This window comes from Elephas maximus, chromosome 11 (genome assembly GCF_024166365.1).
Source record: "Elephas maximus indicus isolate mEleMax1 chromosome 11, mEleMax1 primary haplotype, whole genome shotgun sequence".
NCBI lineage: Eukaryota > Metazoa > Chordata > Mammalia > Proboscidea > Elephantidae > Elephas > Elephas maximus.
The window spans coordinates 61,321,150-61,341,980 of NC_064829.1; the positions used below are offsets into that span (position 1 = coordinate 61,321,150).

The 20,831-nt window shown below is 38.5% G+C and overlaps 1 protein-coding gene across 1 annotated transcript in view; it reads left to right on the forward strand.

Annotated features, from left to right (window-relative positions):
- DCC (DCC netrin 1 receptor) overlaps positions 1 to 20,831 on the forward strand; it is a 1,314,656-nt gene that overhangs the window by 422,378 nt on the left and 871,447 nt on the right. The window contains exon 2 of the mRNA XM_049901020.1: positions 16,236 to 16,556. Within this exon, the coding sequence (XP_049756977.1) occupies positions 16,236 to 16,556 (321 nt within the window). The remainder of the gene's footprint in view (positions 1 to 16,235; positions 16,557 to 20,831) is intronic.

Below are 20,831 nucleotides of genomic sequence, written 5' to 3' on the forward strand. Positions count from 1 at the left end.
GACCCAGCAGAAACTAATTACTACAGGAAGCTCAGAATGTTCATTCCCTTTCCTTCATTCTCCTTTGTTCATTGAGCGTGTTAAGGATGGCAAGGTATTCTCCTTCACTGAGACTTACAAAAATGGACACTTTATTGTTATTATTATTATCTGTGTTCAGTACTCTGCTAAATACAAGCAGGGCAAGGGATTTAGATAAAATTTTATGCATAGTCCCTGACTTTGGGAGTAGTAAATAGGGTGTTAATATATGTGATAGATCAATACAGATTTTCTGGGCTAAATAAAAAGTTGGCAAGTCTGATATTTATAAATTCTGATGGTCAAATGCCTTGGTTGTTCACAGGTGCAGTTATGTGGGATAAATCCAGGCTTTTTGTGATTCAGGGACATCGCCAAGGAGAAAATAAAGTGGGCAATGGTTTTATAATTTTGGACTGCTCCTCCAGTGTCCTGGGGGCATCCTTCACCACTCCCATCCATAGAAAGTCATTTGGGGTCCTCAGGTTTGTTGCTGGATACCCAGAAAACTTGGGAATGTCTGCATTCAGACAGGCCAGGCCCAGGCAATTCCACAGGCCCGTTCCTGCCAGTGCTCTGTGTTTACCCCAGCCTTATGCTCCCCGGGCTTACTGGTTGGCAATGTTTATAGTCCGACAAGCTATTTTATACCAAATATTTTCGAGTGTCATAGTGTCTTTGGCTTTGCCCCTCTTCCCAGATTCCGTATTTATGTAACGAAGATGTGTCAGCACCCTAAACCACATGATGGATTTTTTGGAACCACAGTAGCCAAAGTGGAGTCTGTATCAAATCTTGAATTAATATTATGTGTTTCTATCTATTCCACCTCTGAGCTGGTTTGGCCCTACTTTGATTTGTAGTCTACTTTTAATACAGTATGAGAAAAGGACGTGCCTAAGAACCCTAAAGTTAATATGGAACAAATCCTAATCCTAGAATTAAGAAAAGTCTAGATTTCATTACTGGATCCTCTTCATGTAAACTTCTAAACTGTGTGAGCTTGGTCAAACATTTCACCTCTCCGAACCTTTTTCCTTGCCTACAGAATAACGTTAACAGTCTCTCCTTGACCAAAAAGACCAAATCCTGAACCACCCTAAGCAGGTTATAAGAAATTTCAGAAAAAAAGAAACAGAGATAACCCAGTGTTTTTAAGCCACAATGCAAACATGAATCTTCAACAAATCTTAATGTAACCCTGACTCAGAAAAAAAAAAAAAAAAAACCTGACTCAGAGTCACCATTAATTAAGGTGGTGGATAACCCCACCCCTTCAGACCACCCAGTGCACAAGAGAATGGATCTGATTGCATGTAAATGACTTTGATTATTATCAGTTATTTTCATGTCTACATTATTCATTCCTTTGGCTGTGCAATAGCAGGGGCATAGTTTTTCATGTTGTTTTTATAACTGGAGAGAAAAAGGGTTGGAAGTGAGAAAGAGAGAACCTTTCCTCTCTTTGATTACATTAAGAAGACAGTAGCAAGTATGGATAATATGAATTAAAATTTTACTAATTATGGTTTTAAAAATTACAGTGCTAGTATATATTATAGGAATGAAAATGTTATGTTAGAAAGGTGGCCCCTTTCTCGTGTTCTAGTGACATCTATGGCACTGGGGTTCTGGGTAGTGACATCTCTTAAGTCCGTGGCTTCTTGGGTTTTGAAGTTGTGTGAGGTTAAAAGACCCGAAGGCATAAGGAAAGAATCCCATAAGTGAGACAGAATGTGAAAGGAACAGGTGGATTTGTCTGAGCTCATGTGTTATGGGGAGGAAAAAAATGTCTCTAGTTGGTGAATTATGGGGAGTCTTCCTTTTGAGAAGGCAACCTCTGTATTACACTCAATAAACTCAGCTACTTTCTGCTCTCGGTTTTGCTTTTCATCTGAGAATTGTGTATAAATTTACTTCTGAGTGTTTTATGATAACACTTGGACCCCTCTGTGAAATTACAGCTTCTGTCATACGAGGAGAGTTGCTGTTTATTATTTAGATAAATTTTGGCCTTTGACTGTTCCTAAATGGTGGTGCTGGAGATTATTCCTTTGCTCTGATTCTTACTGTTTTATTTTATTTTTTCAATTAGAAACAATGTGAGAGGAATTTGTTAAAAATTATAGATGCTTATCCAGGAATGGTGTACAAGTGGTGAGACAACCTCAGGAGCCCAGAAGGCATCATCGATTTAGACTTTGACAATCCCTTAGCTTTTTAGGACAGTGAGTTACACAGACATCTTTTTAAAGCCAGTGAAAAACTCCACTGAGTTGTGTCAGAAAGGGTTAAACTGTGCTGGGCTTAATTGCACTAAGAAAACAAAAGAAATAGCTTTCTCCTTTACCTTTAATTTCTTCACGTAAGATAAAGAAAAAACTTAATAAGATCTATTTTTCCTCTTCTCTGAGGCTTTTTAGTAAATGATGAGATGATAATAGCATGTGTTTTTTATATGGTCAGCAATGAGAAGAATATATCTGGCACGGAATTCTACTGTTCTGTCTGTGGAGCCTCTGGAAAAGGCACAGTAGGCAGCAAGGACATTGGACAGGGCAGGGAGTATCCAGAGATGGCGAGGGAAGGACTGGAGGGAGAGAATGGAATAAGAGGTCTGGAGTCATGGACTGGAGGACTCTTAGAGGAATCAGAGTTAGCTGGGGAGCTACGTAGGCTTGTAATGTTGTTATTGTTGTTAGCTGCCACGGACTCTGCCCTGACTCATGACAACCCCATGCACGACAGAATGAAATGCTGCCAGGTCCTGTGTAATCGCATCATTGGTTGTAGATCATCCCATTGTGATCTATAGGTTTTCATTGGCTGATTTTGGAAGTAGATTGCCAGGCCTTTCTTCCTAGTTTGTCTTGGTCTGGAAGCTCTGCCAAAACCTGTGCAGCATCATAGCAACATGAAAGCCTCCACAGACAGAGGGTAGTGGCTGCACACGAGGTACATTGTCTGGAATCAACCAGGGTCTCCCAGATTCAAGGGAAGCATTCTACCACTGAACCACCAACGCTCTCTACGCATTTAATAGCTGCTTCCTAAAAAAAAAAAAAAAAAAAAGTTTTTTTTTTTTCCTAATATGTTTTTTGTTCCTAATATGTGTGAATGAATGAATGAATACAATGAAGAACTTTACCTGTAGGTACAGCCTATAGACCAAATATTCTGGCTAAAATTCTTATAAATGGTAAATTAATTATAAAGAGGAATAGAGAATTGATGGCGAGAACACAGCCGAGATAGCAACTCAAGCTTCATTCCCCCCCATCGTGAATCAGCAATGCCGTCTTCGTAGAACACGGGTCAGTGACTATAGCTAGAAAAAAAAAAAAAAAAAAGGCCAAATGTGACCCTCTGCCTGTTTTTGTACTTGTAATGTAATAACGATCTTTACATTTTTAAACGACTACCTTTGAAATGGCTATATAAGTATCTGTAATACCTTTGATTTTACCTCTTGGCCCACAAAGCCTAAAATATTTACTTTCTGACGCTTTCCAGAAAAAAGATTGCCGACTCATTGCGAAATATGCAGGTAAACGTTATCAATAGAGTTACTGATACTCTTCATTTCCACTGGGTAACCCTGGTAATTCATGGCCAGCCTAGGGGAATTAGGTCCCAGTTTTTTAAATCTATGTTATGGTTTTCCGCCGGGCACTCCTTGGAAACTATGGGGCAGTTCTACTCTGTCCTATAGGGTCGCTATGAGTCGGAATCGACTCGACGGCACTGGGTTTTGGGTGGGATGGTTTTCTTTCACCAGTTAAGATGATTTTTTCAAATTATTCATGCTTTTGTATATATATATTTGTTTATTCACCATCTATTATGTATTAAATACCTATGAGATGGGTAAGTATTACTAAGGGCACGTGAACTAGAGAGAAAAATACGATTCAGTTCTCCTCCCTTGGAGTGTTCAGTATAATAAGGAAGAAATACTCAAAAGTATGATATGTTATAGAAAGATCAGAGCCACAAAAGGTAGAAAAAAGGGCTATCACTTCTAAGAGCTGGGCCTGTCACTGCTGTTTAGTGAGAGTGTCTATCTGTATACAGACCTGCATCTAAATTTTCCATTTTGTAAAATGGGAACCTGATGAGAATTAATGTTTATAATCTGGTGTAAGATTTATAGCTATCTCTAAGTATTATTGAATACCATGTTGGAACTCAAATGATCTGAGTGAGAGTCACTTGTAATAAATGTACCTTGAGATAAGTGAACCATTCTTGGATTCTAGGGAAGCCTTTGCCCTATGCTTTGTTTGGTACCTATAATAAGACTTGACCAGCAATAGGAAAGGGTTTATAAAGAATGAGAACTAGATAATTTTCAAGATTTCTTCCAACAGTGGCATTCTAGACATTTTGGTGTTAACTTGATTTATATTGCATTTGGGTCATGCAATTTTAAAACTACAGAAAGGCTGACATCAGTGGTTCCATGGAAAATCCATGTTCAACTCTGAACCCTCGTGTAGGCGTAGAGTGCCTGTACCACTGCCCTGTTCCTGCCAGACCGTTGGGCACAAGGTTATAACCACTGAATTCTAGGGAAGGCTGTAATTAGAGCATTTCTAGAAACTACAGCAACTAAAGCATGTACATGATAAGCCCTTTTTAGGTGAGAAGCACATGTATTTTCCTCCATCTTTTAGTTTTGTATAGGTAAGCACTCCTGAATAGTTTCTTCATCCTTGAAGTCCTCATAGATTGTTCATATGTTGCATATTCAGGTTTCAGAAGACTCCTTATGGTACTGATCCTCTAAAGGGACTTCATTCTTGCTCCCCAAATCACGTCGCATTAAACCATCTAATAAAGCAAGTTGTTTGAAAGGGTTCTTTAATCAATGTCAACTTCTTGAGCAATTTAAAGCTCATTGGCTCTCAGTCCAAAAACTGATATTTCTCTTATCATTATGGGTTTTTCCTTCTTGATGTCATCCATGGACTAAGCAGGAAAATATCACCTTCCTGCTGAGAGAAGATATACTAAATATCACAACAAAATGAATGACAGCATTTTAATGAAAACCACTGTTGGGCCTCCATTTTGGAAAACTGGGACTCATTGTAATACATATGTTTTATCATAATGGGCTCCCATATCAGACTTGATGCCATGAAGTTTGCTGAATGTTAAAGGATTTCCCTGGACCTGTCAGGCTTTATAGAATTAATCCTTCATATATGTAATAAGAGATTCCACAAGATAAGTACTTCATTCCTCATGAATCATAAAAAGCAACCCGTGTGCCGTCTTTTGCCAGCGGAGTGACCTCTGCAGTCTTTTATCTTCAAGAGAAAAGATTAAACTCTCTGTCTAGTTTGTGGATAATGAAGTGAGTTGTGGGTCTCTTGGCACCTTTGGTAGTGTTATTACAGTCTTTTGTACCTCTTTGTGGTCTTATTATAGTCTATGATAAACTAATCACAGAGTGATTATAGTCAATCCCTTAATATGACAAATTTCCTCCTAAGTTTAAGGTTATTTATTTTTACTGTAAGTGGCATAATTGATAGGGATGAACTCAGAGACTTTTAAAATGTTAGAGCTGAATAAAACTAGAGGTTATCTAGTCCAACCTCCTGGTTTAATCAATGAGTAAATTGATTCCCACCCTTGCCCGTACTCAGAGGGCTAATGAGTGACAAAATTAGACAAAAAGCTTGGGTCTCCTGACCCCTTATGTCCAGAGCTTTCTTTTGTAAGAGTGACTTTTGTTTTGCATAGAAATTTCTCTATTGATCTACTTGGAGTCATCTGTGACTCTCTTCTTTTTCAAACAAGCCACATTCAATCCCTCAGCAAAGCTAGCCTTTAAAATAGATACAGAGTCTGACCACTTCTCACCACCTTCGCTGCTGATACCCTTGTTCAAGTCTCATCACCTGGACTGTTGAAGTAGCCTCCTAACTAGTTTCCCTGAGTCTTCCAGTGTCTGCCTTTCTCAACAGAGCCAATGGTGATCCTTTCAAAACAGTGTATCTCAACCTCGGCTTCTTTGGTATTTTGCATCAGATAATTTGTCATAAGGGGCTGCCCTGTGTATTGTAAGATGTTTGACATTACCCTTGGTGTCTACCCACTAGATGCCAGTGGCAGCTCACCCCTAGTTATGACAACCAAAAATGTCTCCCAACCTTGCTAAATGTCTCCTAGGGGGTGAAATTGTCCCCAGTAGAGAATTACTGTTTTAAACATCAGTGGGATCATTTCACTTTCTGATCAAAATTATCCAATAGGTTTCCATCTTTATCAGAATTAAAGCAAAGTTCTTTGATTGTCCACAAGGTTCTATACAACCTGCTCTACCTCTGGGACTTCTCCAACCTGGTCTCCTCTGAGAGTTCACCCTGCTCCAGCCGTTCAGCCTCCCTGCTGTTCCTGGAATAGGCCTGCTACTCTCCCACCTCCAGGCCTTAGCACAGCTGTTCCCTCTGCCTTCAGAGTCCTTCCACTGGATATCTGTTCATTTTTCCTCACAATTTTCAGAACTTTGCTCTAGTTGCACCCAAGTCTTCTACAACATCACCAACTGTTTTTTTCTTTCCTGTCTTTATTTTCACCAAGAGCACTTAGTCTTTTCTGACATATTACACATTTGCTCATTTACTTCTTGACTATCTCCTCCTATTAGAATATAAGCTCCACCAGGTTAAACCTTACTGGGTTTTTTTGTTTTTCTGCTGTATCCCCAGCCTTGAATAATACCTGGCACATAGTAGGCATTCAGTCAGTATTTGATGGATGAGTGAATGTCATTAGGATCTTTTAAAGATCTTTAACATTATTGTTAAACGTAATGGTAAAAACAAAATAGTATTACAAGGTACATTATTTAAATTGCATTTTATCTTCCCCTCCCCATTGGCTTTTCTTTAAAATAAAATTTCAGATTTAAAAGGCGACAATATGCTGTAATAAATGTGCTACTAAAAAAGCAAGCACTTTTTCCAAATGAGAGTGAAAACTGTGACTTGTAACAACAATCAACTCTCTTTTAAGAAAACCTGATGGAAAACAACCCTATTAAGAATGGGTCTAAATGGATCCTCACAGTAACTAGATTTAAATTGAAATGTTAAACATGATCACGATCATAGAGATTAATAATACAAATCTCTATTAATCAAGAAATGAATAATTTCTGGCACACAGATTTTAACTGTGCTTTTCATCAGGTGAATGAGGTTATGGGCAATTTTTATATTTGGCTTTGTGCCATATTTTCTTATTTGTGTGCAGTAAACATGGATAACTTGGTTAATACTAAGGTGCTGAAAGTTGATAGGTCCCTTTGCAATCAGTCTCATCTCCACTGCTATCCAGATAAAGATGTTCTTATCATTGGGCCCCTATTAAATAGTACTTTTTCTAAATACTCTAAAGAATGGTTCTTCGTGTTCTAGTTGACGGATCTGCATTTATAAAAAAACAATCCATCCCCCTACTTTGGGAAAGTCTGATGACAACACAAGAGAAATGAAAGCTAGCTTACTTTTGACCAAACTGAGAGAGGAGAAAAGTTCAAACCTGGGACAGATTAAGCAGCTCATCAAAGTTTCTCTTATTTTAAGTGCTAATTTTGCATGAGGCCTAAAGAATGATAACCTAGATGTCAGACTGTGTTACCTGTTGAGCTGGAAAAAAATCCCATTACAATTTGCCCCGTATCACACAGCAACATCAAGCTGTGGTCTGGAGATTTGGCTCTTCAAGCAGTAAAGGAATGAGGAAATTTCTCCCCCAAAACCCAACTTGGCCCTTATCTTTTTTTTTTTTTAACCATTGGATTTAACAGTTGCCTGGGGCACAAACTCCTTGCGCTATGAAAACCTCAGATCTCAGAAAAGCTTTCGCTGCTTTGTGGAAGATGCCTTGTGCTTAGACTGTCTGGTGTGGAGCCCCGGTGTGGGCTGGCTAAGATTTCCGCGAGAGCAGTTGCTCTTGAACTCTACGTCTTGTATTTATATTTCCAAGTTTTACTCCCTGTCTTATAAAGGGAAGAGAAAAAGAAGAATCACTGGGTCAAGAACAAATCAGGTTCAACAACCTTTCTGTGCGGATATTTGGTGGCGTTGCACTAGGTCAGCAAATGTCCTGACACTAAAATCACTTTCGTGATTCAATCATGATAGCTTCCCAAGAGTTCATTCTTTTCTGTAGATATTTGAAAACTGAGCGAGGTGTTATAAATTCATACGCTATGTGCTTACTTTTGCCATGGTCTGGTGGAAGTCATTTTATGATGAATAAGTTTGCCAGAAAGAATGCACCGTGCCTAGTTAAATTTGAATTTCAGATTAACAACAAATAATTTTTAAGTATAAGTATGCCCTGTGCAATATTTATTTAGTGTAAGTGTTCACGACATATACTAAAACATTATTTATCATCTGAAATTCAAATATAACCTATGTCCTTAATTTTTATTTGCTAAATCTGGCAACTGTAAATCAGGGAATTGAACTGTCCCTTTAAATTTTTTATTTAAAATTGATACAGAATGATCCTTAAGAAATTTCCATGGTAAAATGCAAGTGTTTTCCTCCTAGATAAGTCTTCCTTTGCATTATTTAATTTCAGAAACAGATTTTGCAAAACCTAATTCATTTCTGATTTCTATTTGTTAGTAATAAAAATAAACTAAAAATTTTTCTTGAAGTTAGTCACTGACAAAGGCTGGGATAAGCACAGTCTTTTAAAGATATGACCAAGACTTATGACAACTGTTTTTCCTATGTCTCTTATCAATGTAGAAATAAAAGCACCAGTACTTCACAGAAACCCCAGTGGTTATTTGTCCCGGTCTTTTGGAGAGTAGACACTTTTCTCTTCTGGGCTAGCTAAAGTTCCAGTTTTGTATTAACATGAAGTAGATAAGGTACACCCTCAGGCTACAACGGAATGACTGCTATGGTGGTTTTGCACATCTAAGAGCTAAACTGGAGCCCTGGCGGCACAGAGGTTAAGACCTACAGTGAGCTATGGTTGCTAGCCAAAAGGCCAGCAGTCCGAATCCATCAACTGCTCCTTGGAAACCCCGTGGAGCAGTTCTACTCTGTCCCGTAGGGCCACTATGAGTCCGAATCAACTCCACAGAAATAGGTTTTAGGAGGAGCTAAAGTGGACTGAGGGACTGGTCAACAGGTCAGCTGTCTAGAGCTTCAATATTTAAAAAGGCTAAAAGTATACTGGGGAGCTAAAATGTAAGAAAAAGTAAAAGGCAACATGGTAAAGAATACTCTTTTTCCCAGAACTCCTTTTGGGAAAGAATTATAGCTGATCACAAGAAACTCTGACAGATCTTTGTGTGAAGAACCAAGACTTCTGAGGAGCACTCTAATTGTCCAATTGATCATGGGCTTTTTTTTTTTTCTTTTGCATAGTGGAGTAAGACTATTTTGAGCCAAGAGTGCTGAGTACAATACAGAAATTGTCAACAATAGCCCTTTTTCTTGGTCCTTTTCCTGCTTTCCTCAACCTTTCAAATATTAATACAATACGTATTGAAAGAGGTGCTTAATTATTTGCCTTTCTAGATCATCCACATTACTCAGCCTACTTAGGAAAAGCATACACCCACATGGCACAAATTCCCCAAATGTGGCAAATTATAACAAGACAGCGTGTGGAACACAGGGATCCTGTGCTCCAGTCCAGCTCACCACGTGATTTGGAGCAGCAACCCTCAAGCTTTAGTGCACACAGAATCCAAGGAGGCTAGTTCTGGGATGGGGCCTGAGACGGGAAATTTCTAACAAGTTCCCAGGTGATGCTGCTGTTGCTAGTCTGGGGAATCATGTTTTAAGAACAACTGTTTAGAATTTTTATTCTGATATCCTAAACCAAGTAAAGTTACGTATGGTTAGGAATTCTGTTAATTTATGTTTTATTAAACCCCCCACTCCATTGCGTAGCTTTGTAAGTATTGTAGGATTTTGCCAGGGCTGAAGTTTGGAGTTACCAATTATATGATGTGTGATGGACTGAAATGACTCTATTCCGTCATCCATAGAATTGTTTTAATTTCCTGAACAGCGATTTCTTTGTCTCAACAGAAAGGGAACCAGGTGTGGTAGCATATACATCTAAGAAGAGATAATGGTGGCAAGGTTTTCTAGGTTGATTATGAGGGTTTGGGATCCCAACGTGAAAGTTTTTGCAATTTGAAAGAGATAACATTATGCGTAGCAAGTTCTATGGGGATTTGTCTGACATTTTCTAATCTCAGAATCTTTTCTGGAGCTTCCTTTTACTTCCATGCTACTTTACATAAATTTCATTTTTAACTTCTATTGCCTTAATCAGAAGCTTTTACACTTTGGACTTGGAAAGGGATTCCAGACTCCACGAGGAATTCTTTTTTACACTTAACAATGTTTGATAATGTAGATGAAATACCATACCTTAAAAACCCATTCTAAGTTAGTCTGCCTCTGCAACTGAATAGTCTTTGAAATGAACAAGAATAAGACAGGAGAGCAAGCACAAAGGGACTTACTATTTGTTTGATAATTTTGGTGAGATTCTAAAATGCATTAAAGATTATCTCTATTTCTAGATACTCAATTAATGTAAACTTAGAAGACCCTTGGCAGCATTATCTCTGATGCATGTTTATGTCTGACAAATCTAAAACAAATAGATGTTACTATTCCTCCTTTGATCACCCCAAAGAATAGTTCCTCTCCTATTTCCTTATTAGAAGAATGCTGAAGGTTTTCCTATGTCCATATTGGCTTACAAACTACCATCTTCCACAAGAAAAAAAAAAAAAAGTATACTGTGATCATCTGATACTTTATTATTTTTTTTCCCAGACTGACACACACAGGAAAAGATAGTCATTAGTTAAAGGCATATATTGGTCTATGCATAAACACTCGTAAAAATGATATGGGGGCGATGTCTCACCTCCTCTAACTTCAGAAGGGGGAAGGAGAATCAAGATCAACCAGCTAAGGCGGATTCCTATGAGGCAGAGGTCAGATATACTTCCTCTCTCCATTATCTTTACCAATTCTGACACCAATCATTCCTCCCACAGTACTCTCTACATCGCTGTTGGGTTCCATAATTCATTGCAACGGCCACAGAGAACTCCCAGACAATACTCACAATAATGGGTTTTATTAGGGAAGTAACAGGTTACAATTCAAGTTCAGCAATGCTCAGGATACAGTTCTTCCATCAGGACAGGTTCTTCTTAGCCTGCCCAAAGGCAGACCTCTTTCTGTCCTCTTGGCCTCAGCCCTGCTCTGGCAAGTGTTACAAAGCTCTTTTAGCTCCGCTGATAACTGCCCTGAGGCAATAAACCTCAGCCCAAAGGTACTCAGCTCTAGCTCTGTGGGTTGACAAAAACCTAGCTCCACCAAGGACCCAGAGGCACCCTACTCTGCTAGCAAACCTCCTGACCAAAGGCGCTCAGCTTTCCTGCTCTGTGGGCTAGGTAGCCTACCATGCCAGTTCCTGCCAGCCTCTCCTGCCATGGTTTCTCTGCCACTGCTTCTCACAGTCTTCAGTATTATACCTCTCTCTCTCATTCTCTCTCTCTCTGTTTCTTGGTTTCAGGAGCTTCTCAACACAGGGATCCCTGGTCCAAAGAATGAGCTACGCTCTTGGCTTTTCTTCCTTGGTGGTGGCGGTATCCTCCTCTGCTCTGGGACTGGCTCTCTTTTAAACCTAGTGGGATAGCAAAACTGACCAATCCCCTTGATGGGCCACAGTTACCTTATTTGCATGGTCCTGCCAATCACTTGGGTGGTAGTTACAAGACCATGGCGAGAAAGGCCACACAAAAGTGATTTATTGCACTGCAACCCTAGGCAAGGAGAGTTTGAAATCTTACCAAGCCAACATTTGGAGGAAGAGAAGATGGAGACTTACTTATTCTCATTGTGAACTCTGCTCTCTGACTCAGTTGTGCAAGTTTCTTAGCAGATAGGATGTTGATATTCTAAAGTCTATTTCCTTAAGACGTAGTAGTCTTAAGTAATTTTGCAGCAGGCCCAAGTAAGGATGGGAAATGTTAATATTTAAGAGTTCAACAGAATGGCCACCTGCATCTTAAAAATAAAACCAAAACAAACAAACTTCTCCATTTGGCTTTCTCCTGGTTGAAGTCTCTTCCATCCCTGCTATCATTGTGATGTAAAATCCTCTGCCAACTTGTGAAGTACAGCGTTTCATTTTGACACTTGCCTATATTTTACTAATGCTTTCACTTCCCAAGAACTCTAGGCCCTCACCAAACTCTGTGACTGCCCAGATTGCTGACCAAAACTCAGAGCTAAAATTTCCAAAGTGATGTCTACTTTTTTGTCTTCTTTAACTTTACCATCTATCTTTCTCTCTTCCTCTCCTCATATGTTAAATCATTTCAGATTGATTCTCAGGGTGAAGCAATTTGATAAAACTACTTTCTATTAACATTTTTTTTTTTTTTTTAAGGGGAGCTGGTACACGAAGAGAGCAGGAGGCTCTTTAGCCTAAATGAAATCAGTGTGATGCAGTACCAGTACCAGTTACTGCTGAGTTGATTTGGACTCACGGTGGCCCCATGTGTGTCAGAGTAGAACTGGACTCCATAGGGTTTTCAATGGCTGATTTTCTGAAAGTAGATCACCAGGCTTTTCTTCGGAGGTGCCTCTAGGTGGACTTGAACCTCAAACCTTTTGGTTAGCAACTGAGCTCTTTAACAGTTTGTACCACCCAGGGACTCTGTATTGCATTGGGGGACATTTCTTAGGTGGGTGTGAAATACCTCACGAGGGAGCATGAGGCAGCATGTGCTTAACATGGGCTGAAACTTTGAAAAGAGAAACATGGGAGGCATATCTATTATTTCTCAATGGGTTTTATTTACTTGGGTCCCTCTTTTCCAAGAGGAGAGGCAGTGGTTCATGGTAAAATTCTCACCTCCCATGTGGGAGATCCGGGTTCGTTTTTTTGCCAGTCCACCTCGTGTGCAAACACCACCTGTCTGTCAGTGGGGACTTGCATCAGCTGAGGCTTGTGTGTTGTTATGATGCTGAACAGGTTTCACTGGAACTTCCAGACTAAGGTAGACTAGGAAGAGAGGCCCAATAATCTACTTCTGAAAATCAGCCAGTGAAAACTCTGTGGATTACAATGGTACCATACCTTGTATATGAGGACTGTATGAGTCAGGGGGCTGACTTGTCAACAGCTGACAACAACAACAGTAGTAGCTATAGACTGTGTAACTAATGCAAGCTACTTAAAGCAGTGAGGTACCTTTTCACAGAACCATATATTCAAACTGTAATTGTTATAAGGAGTACAAAAAGCTCAAATTGCCAGTGAACTGCAAGGGTAATTGTATTAAAAAAAAAAAAAAGTCAATCTTTATTTAACTTTCCTAAATTATGTACTCACAACACTGAAAACTGTCAAGCCTTCCTGTTTCAGATTAAGTGCATTATTTACTTGTGATAATGGGCACATATGCTCATTAACATGCTGTCATAAACAGCTGCGTTAAATGTATGATGTGTTCTGTGATATAAATAAGGTGTTCAACATGAGGTTGTGGTTTAAAATATAGGCCTCAGGAAGAACAAAAAAGCAATAAATGCTTTTTAATGTAGTTGCACAGTCTTGAATTCTAAATTTATTTCCATCTTATTAATGCTACTTGTATGGAAATGGTGGGTATTACTTTAGTGAAATATCCTGGCATTTAAGGACATTAGAACACCTTCTTTCTGCTTTCCCCTACTTGATGCATCTCAAGCTATGTGATCACTAGCTTTTGTTTCTCGTCTAGTAAAAGAGGAGGGCATGGAGACACCGGGGAGGGATCAGCAGCAAAATCAGCCCTCGTTTCAATCTTCTTGGAGCTGGTTCATTTGATGGATAACCTCACCCTACTCTGGGACTAGAAATTTCCAAACTGGATGTTGGATTTGGAGATTATCTAGTTCAAATCGTCATTTTACAGATAAGGGCATGTAGGTTGTACGGACTTAGGGGACTTGAGTCACAGATTTTCAGTAATAAAGGCACAGCCATGAGGTACATTTCCAGACTCCCAATTTGACCTACTTTCCACTAAAGACCAGGACATACTATAATTTAGTTGGCCACACAAAGAGGATCTGTGGTGAGGAGGAACTTGTTTGACAATGAGGGCCCAGACTAGGGTCATTTGGGATGTATGCCACTCTCAGTTATAGTAGGCTTGAATGTTTATTGTTATTTTTACAATTGATATTAATTTGAACCAAGTCCCTGATGCTTTCTTTGGGGAAGTAGTAAGAAGAAAGGGAGAAAGGGCTTGTTTGATGGAATGAGTGAATGACAATGAATGATACTATTCACTGGGCACAATTCAACAAAAGGAGCATAGTAACAAACTTCAAATATAAAGTTGAGAAAAATTGGGTGTGCAGGAGTATGACAGAACTCCGTTAAGAAACGATGAGAAGCTATTCAACTTTCTCGCTCCTGAAAAAATGATATATACTAGAGATAATTAGGAAAACCCTGGTGGTGTAGTAGTTAAGTGCTACGGCTGCTAACCAAAGGGTCGGCAGTTCGAATCCACCAGGCACTCTTTGGAAACTCTACGGGGCAGTTTTACTCTGTCCTATAGGGTCACTATGAGTCAGAATTGACTCAACAGCACTGGGTTTGGTTTTGATTTATAGATAATTATGTCCATAGGAGGTAGTGTGGGTCAATCTCTTATAAGAATATTAATTATGTACAGTTTAGCCGTTTGCAAAGTTTCCACAAAGTACAACCCAAATTATTGCCGTTATGGAAGTACTGGGAAAACTAACGAGGTTGGGGTTTGTTATCCTGTGCAAAATGAAGGCTAAGCATAATTTAGGGATGTATTTTTGAAAAAATTAAATGCTGTTTCAAAATAACAAGGGCTTTTAGGAAATTTGTCTCTTCTGCTTTTTCACACGAGGTAGATCAGGAGAAAACGGGATTAAATGGTGGCAAGAAAATTTAGTTAGTTTCTAAGAATGATTAAATATTGAAAACAAGATGCCAAGGGACATGGTAGAATCTCTAGACCAGAGACTGTTCAAGTGAAATTAAAAGTAATTTGACTTGAACGATTTAGGTGTACACCTGTCTGAGGAAAGGGTGGATACATGGGCTCCTAAGACTTCTTCAAGGCCTCTGATTCAACAGCCAAGACTTCTGCCAAATGTTATACTGCCAGCCCTGAAAAGAATATACATACTTTACCTAATTAAACTTGCTTCATCCCCTTAGGACTCCTCAGTGATTTTCTCTTCCTCTTCTTGATTTCCTATGTTCCCTTATATTTAAGGAAAAACAATCCAAGTATGATATTCACTTAGGTTTCCCGGCCCAAGAACAATATTTGAGTGGAAATTAAGACACTTCAGGGATTTGTGATTTTTAGGTAGTAGCTTTATTGACTTGCTTCTGCAAATGGGATTTCTTACCTATTTTAAAATCCATCTGAGTTTTGTTCTAAATAACTTTTACCACAATGTTCAGATTTTTTTTTTTTTTTTTAATGAAAGAGTATGTCTTAGGAGATTTTTAAAAAATTGAATGGATTCTACAGTCAGAACAAGGAGCCCTGGTGGCAGAATGGTTAAATGCTTGGCTTCTAACTGAAAGGCTGACAAAACCCACCAGCTGCTGCACCAGAGAAAGGACCTGGTGATCTGCTCCCATAAAGATTGCAGCCTGGGGGCAGTTCTGCTCTGTTCTGAATGTTCGCTATGATTTGGAATTGACTCCACAGCATGCGACGGTAACAACATAGTCAGAACAAAAGAGATAGAAATAGTTCCCATGTCTTAGCTACTATACTACTAACCCTGCTTCTGTAAAATATCTAATTTTATTTTAGAAATGCTAGGTTTTTTTTTTTTTCTATTTATACTTCCACGTACTAATTGATATGTGATGAAGAGAATGACTGGATTTGTGTGAATTCTTTACTTCTCATTGAATATTTTTGAGACCAATTGCTTTATTAATTATGGTTACCTCAACTAGGCATTTTTCTCTTCTTTAATGGAATATCTCTGATTTTAACTTTCATTTATTCCCCGACACTTTCCAAATCCCCCTGGTTGTTTGAAAAGTTTTATAAAGAAAAGGCAGAGGATTTAACCCTGAGACCTGTTTGAACAAGTGGATATACTTCCTGTGCTTTCTTGTTTCAGGTTTCCAGATTAAAGCTTTCACATCCCTGCGCTTCCTGACAGAACCTTCTGATGCTGTCACTATGCGGGGAGGTAATGTCCTCCTGAACTGCTCTGCAGAGTCTGACCAAGGAGTCCCAGTTATCAAGTGGAAGAAAGATGGCATCCACCTAGCCTTGGGAATGGATGAAAGGAAGCAGCAACTTCCAAACGGGTCTCTGTTGATACAAAACATACTTCACTCCAGGCACCACAAGCCAGATGATGGACTCTACCAATGTGAAGCTTCTTTAGGAGAGTCTGGGTCCATAATTAGCCGGACAGCAAAAGTTGCAGTAGCAGGTAGGTGGTTTCTTCTCCTCCTCCTCCTTCTTCATCATTCCTCCCTTTTTCTTTTAGTCATAAGAAAATATTTTGTTGTTGTTGTTGTTGAGACTATATACAGCAAAACATATGCCAATTAAATAGTTTCTACATGAACAATTCAGTGACATTTTTGATTATTCTTTGAGTTGTACAACCATTCTCACCTTTCTTTTCTGAGTTGTTCCTCCCTCATTAACATAAACTCACTGCACCCTAAGGTTCCTGTTTTTCAAGTTGTTGTTGTCACTTTAATTCCACATAGATAGTTCTTAAAAGAGCATAATGCTCAAGGCAGACTTTTTTACTAGATTGGCTAAACTATTCTTTGTTTTTAAGAAGATATCAGAGGTTATTTTCAGTTTAAGGTTTAAAAATTATCTCAGAGCAATAGTTTTAGGGGTTCATCCAGCCCCCATGGCTCCAGAAACTCTTGAGTCCATGAGAATTTGAAATTCTGTTCTGCATTTTCCATTTTTGGTCAGGATTCTTACATAGAATCTTTGATCAAAATGTTCAGTAATGGTAGCCAGGCACCATCCACTTCTTCTGATCTCATGACAGAGGAGGTAGTTGTTCATGGAAACGATTAGCCTTGAATTTCATATCCTCCTCCTATTCCTGACTCTCCTTCCTCTGTTGCTCCAGGCTAATAGAGACCATTTGTCATGACCTGGATGGCCTCTTGTAAGCTTTTAAGATTCGAGGCATAACTAGGAGGTAGAACAAAAGACTTTCTCCCGGTCAATAGTTCATCTTTTCACTTTTTTGGTAAAGTCTTTTAATGAAGAAAAGTTTTTATGTTTTATGAGATCTCATTTTTTATCTTTTTCTGTTTGTGCTTTTGTTATTCTATCAGATAATCTGTTGTTAAAAGCTAGGCCCAACAGCGTTGCCCTTGTATTTTCTTCTAAGAATTTCTTGGTTTTAGTTTGCACATATAGGTCCTTATTCCATTTTGAATTTGTTTTTGTGTATGGTGTGTAGCATGAATCCTGTTTCAATTTTCTGTCTGCCTGTGGAAATCCCATTTTCCCAGCACCATTTAAAGAAGAGATTATTCTTTCCCCATCAAATGGACTTAGCCCCCTTGTTAAAATCAGTTGACCATAGATGTGTGGGTTTATTTCTGGACTCTGAATTCTATTCCACTGGTCTATTTCTGTTGTTATACCAGTACCAGGCTATTTTCATCACTGTAGCTGTATAATATGTTTTAAAAGCAGGAAATATGAGTCCCCCTACTTTGTTCTCCTCTTTCCACATTGCTTTAACTATTCGGGGCCTCTTTCCATTCCCCATAAAGTTGAGGATTGTTTTTTTCCATTTCTGTAAAGAAGGCTATTGGAATTTTGTGTTGGGATTGCACTGGATCTATAGATCATTTTGAGTAACAATGACATCTTAACAATATTAAGCCTTCTGCCCAAGAATACAGAACATCTTCTCATTTAAGTTTTCTTTAATCTCTTTCAGAGTGTTTTATAATTTTCATTGTATAAGTCCTTCATGTCCCTGGTTAGATTTATTCCTAGGTATTTCATTCTCTTAGATGATATTGTGAATGGAAATGTTTCCCTAATTTCCATTTCACATTTCTCATTGCTACTGTTTACCTGATTTTTGTTAATTGACCTTGTACCTTGCAACTTTGCTTTTAAATTCCTCTATCAGCTCTAGAAGTTTTCTTGTAGACTCTTTGGGATTTTCTATACATAGGATCATATCATTGGCGAATACAGATAATTTTACTTCTTCTTTTCCAACCTGGATACCTTTTATTTCTTTTTATTTTCTTATTTCTCTGGCTAGGACTTCTAATACAATAATGAATAGATGTGATGAGAGTGGGCACCCTTGTCTTGTTCCCGATTTAAGGGGATTCAGGGGGAAAACTCTAAGTCCTTCTCTATTAAGTGTAATGTTGGCCGTTGGCTTTTCATATGTGCCCTAAATCATATTGAGGAATTTCCCTCTATTCCAATCTTCTTTAGGGTTTTCATCAAGAAAAGGTATTGGGCTTTGTCAAATTCTGTTTTCTGCATCTATATAGATGATCACGTGGTTCTTTTCTTTTATTTTATTGATGCAGTGTATTATGTTGATTGATTTTCTAATATTGAAGAAAATAATTCTTGCAGAAACAATGAACATTTTTAAGAAACACAAAAGTTCTAAATACCTAAATTTTTCTTTTTTAAAATTAACTGGAAAACAGCAGAAGAATTTCAACAATCAGCGCCACATTGTATGACTTTTAAAATCAAAACCTGCTTAAGTTGGTCCATGCTTATGTTTTAGGGTGGGCTTTTCATTCATAGAAAAGTATTAGAGAAATAATTTCTTAATTAATTCAACTTACAGCTCTCTGCAGGTCTAATACTGTGTAGCCAAATAATAATAATTATCATTGTTATTATTATGAGCTTCCCTCTAACAAGAATAAGAAGGGCAGAAATAATATCCATGGATTCCAGAAAATTCAGTACTATTTTATTAGAGTTCACCACTTCAAAATATCCAGATGAAAAGAAAAATCTTCATCTTATTAATCAGCTGTTGAATCAACATGTTACCAGGCATCAAGATATTTGTAAGCATTGGTGGAATTTTTTATTTCTCAGGTGGAGATCTGTATTTGTAGGACCAGCCATTATAGTTACAATAAAATTTGCTGATCTGAAGAAAAAAAAAGAAATATTGCAAAGGTTTTACATTAGTGAAGCTGTAAAATGGTGAGAAGGAGAACTAATTTTCAGCAATATTAGTAACTAGAATAATCGGGCAGGACTGCAGCTCCCCAGTGCATTCTTTTAGTGCAGGTACAAGGAAGTTAAAATATGAAAGAGTTGATTTTGTCCGGTGGCACAGTGAAGAGAATTGGGTCTCGTAGATATGCAATCAGTCCACAAATCCAGCTTCATGCCATTTGTGTGTGTGTGGGCGGGGGGGGGCGGTTCTTTTTTTTTTTTTCTACTAGCTGTGCTATTTCATTTTCATTTAAACCAGATTTTGCCTAAGCAATAATTTCCTGGTGGGGAGAATCCTCACCTACAGGTAGAGTGACCAACCAGATTGGCTTTATGGACTAACCTGGCTTTAGCACTTGAAAATCTGTGTCCTGGAAAAAAAAAAAAAAACCTCAGTCCTGGGAAAACTAGGATGTTGATCAGCCTACCTAGAGTTATCTCTGCAATTTGCCATGGCAGACTGCCGCTGGAATCCAGAAAACCCGTCTGCTCAGGAGGTGGGTGAGGTGGATTCCTGACGATGAAAGCCACGGCTGTATGCCACCTGGGACTTTTAAGTGATGGATGTCCGAGATTTGATTGATGAGCATAAAGCGTAGAGAGGACTGAAAGTCAATGTTAATTATGATTGATTAAAAGGGTCACATGCTGAGGATTAGGCAAAAGCTGTTTCCCCAGAATGAATGAAGTAGAAAGAGGGCAACTTTATTTTCTCTCGCTTGAGAATTCCTGACTCTCGGATCCCACCCATCAGTCATCCACAATACCAGGTAGCTCTGCTGAATTGAATGAATTGGGCTGGCATTTTGATGCCCTGTTCCAAAAGGCAGATGCATGTGCTCTGTTACACGAAAGTGCCTGATAGGCTGTAGTTTCAGGTTTTCTGAAATCTAGATTCACTTTTATGTGTTCTCTGTTTCAATGGAGAGATGAAGAATGATTGCTTCTCAGTGAGATATTAAAACAAAGTGGCTTTGGTGTTACTATTCTGTACAGGGATAGGTTTACAGATTCAGTCACTGAGTTACAATCTAATATTTGATTGTATCATTTCAAGGTAATCAGGCTGTTCACAGCATTTTAAACACTTACCATGCTGTTTGGCAACACAGCATACATCAATGTTATGTCTGCTGAGGTTAAGATTGCCAAACCACTGGAATGCACAAGGGGCATATATCTTCCTTGTAATAAAGATCATAGACCTGATTTAATCTCATTTTTAAAGCATTAACACTCAATAAACCAGTCACCACTAAAAGGTAACAGCTTTGCTGGGGTGGAAAAAAAGAAAAAACAAAAAAGTTCTGTGTCCTCAGGTGCAGTGTAGATCCCATTTAATATCATGCCCCACTTCCATTTTTACCTTCTCAACATGTTTCTTGATAAAAAAAAAAAAAAAAAAAATGTGGCAAATGAAATCTGCCTTTAATCAGCACATTTTATGCAATGATCTTGCTAGGTACCATTCATCCTATTTTCTAGAAACATCTCAAGTACTCTT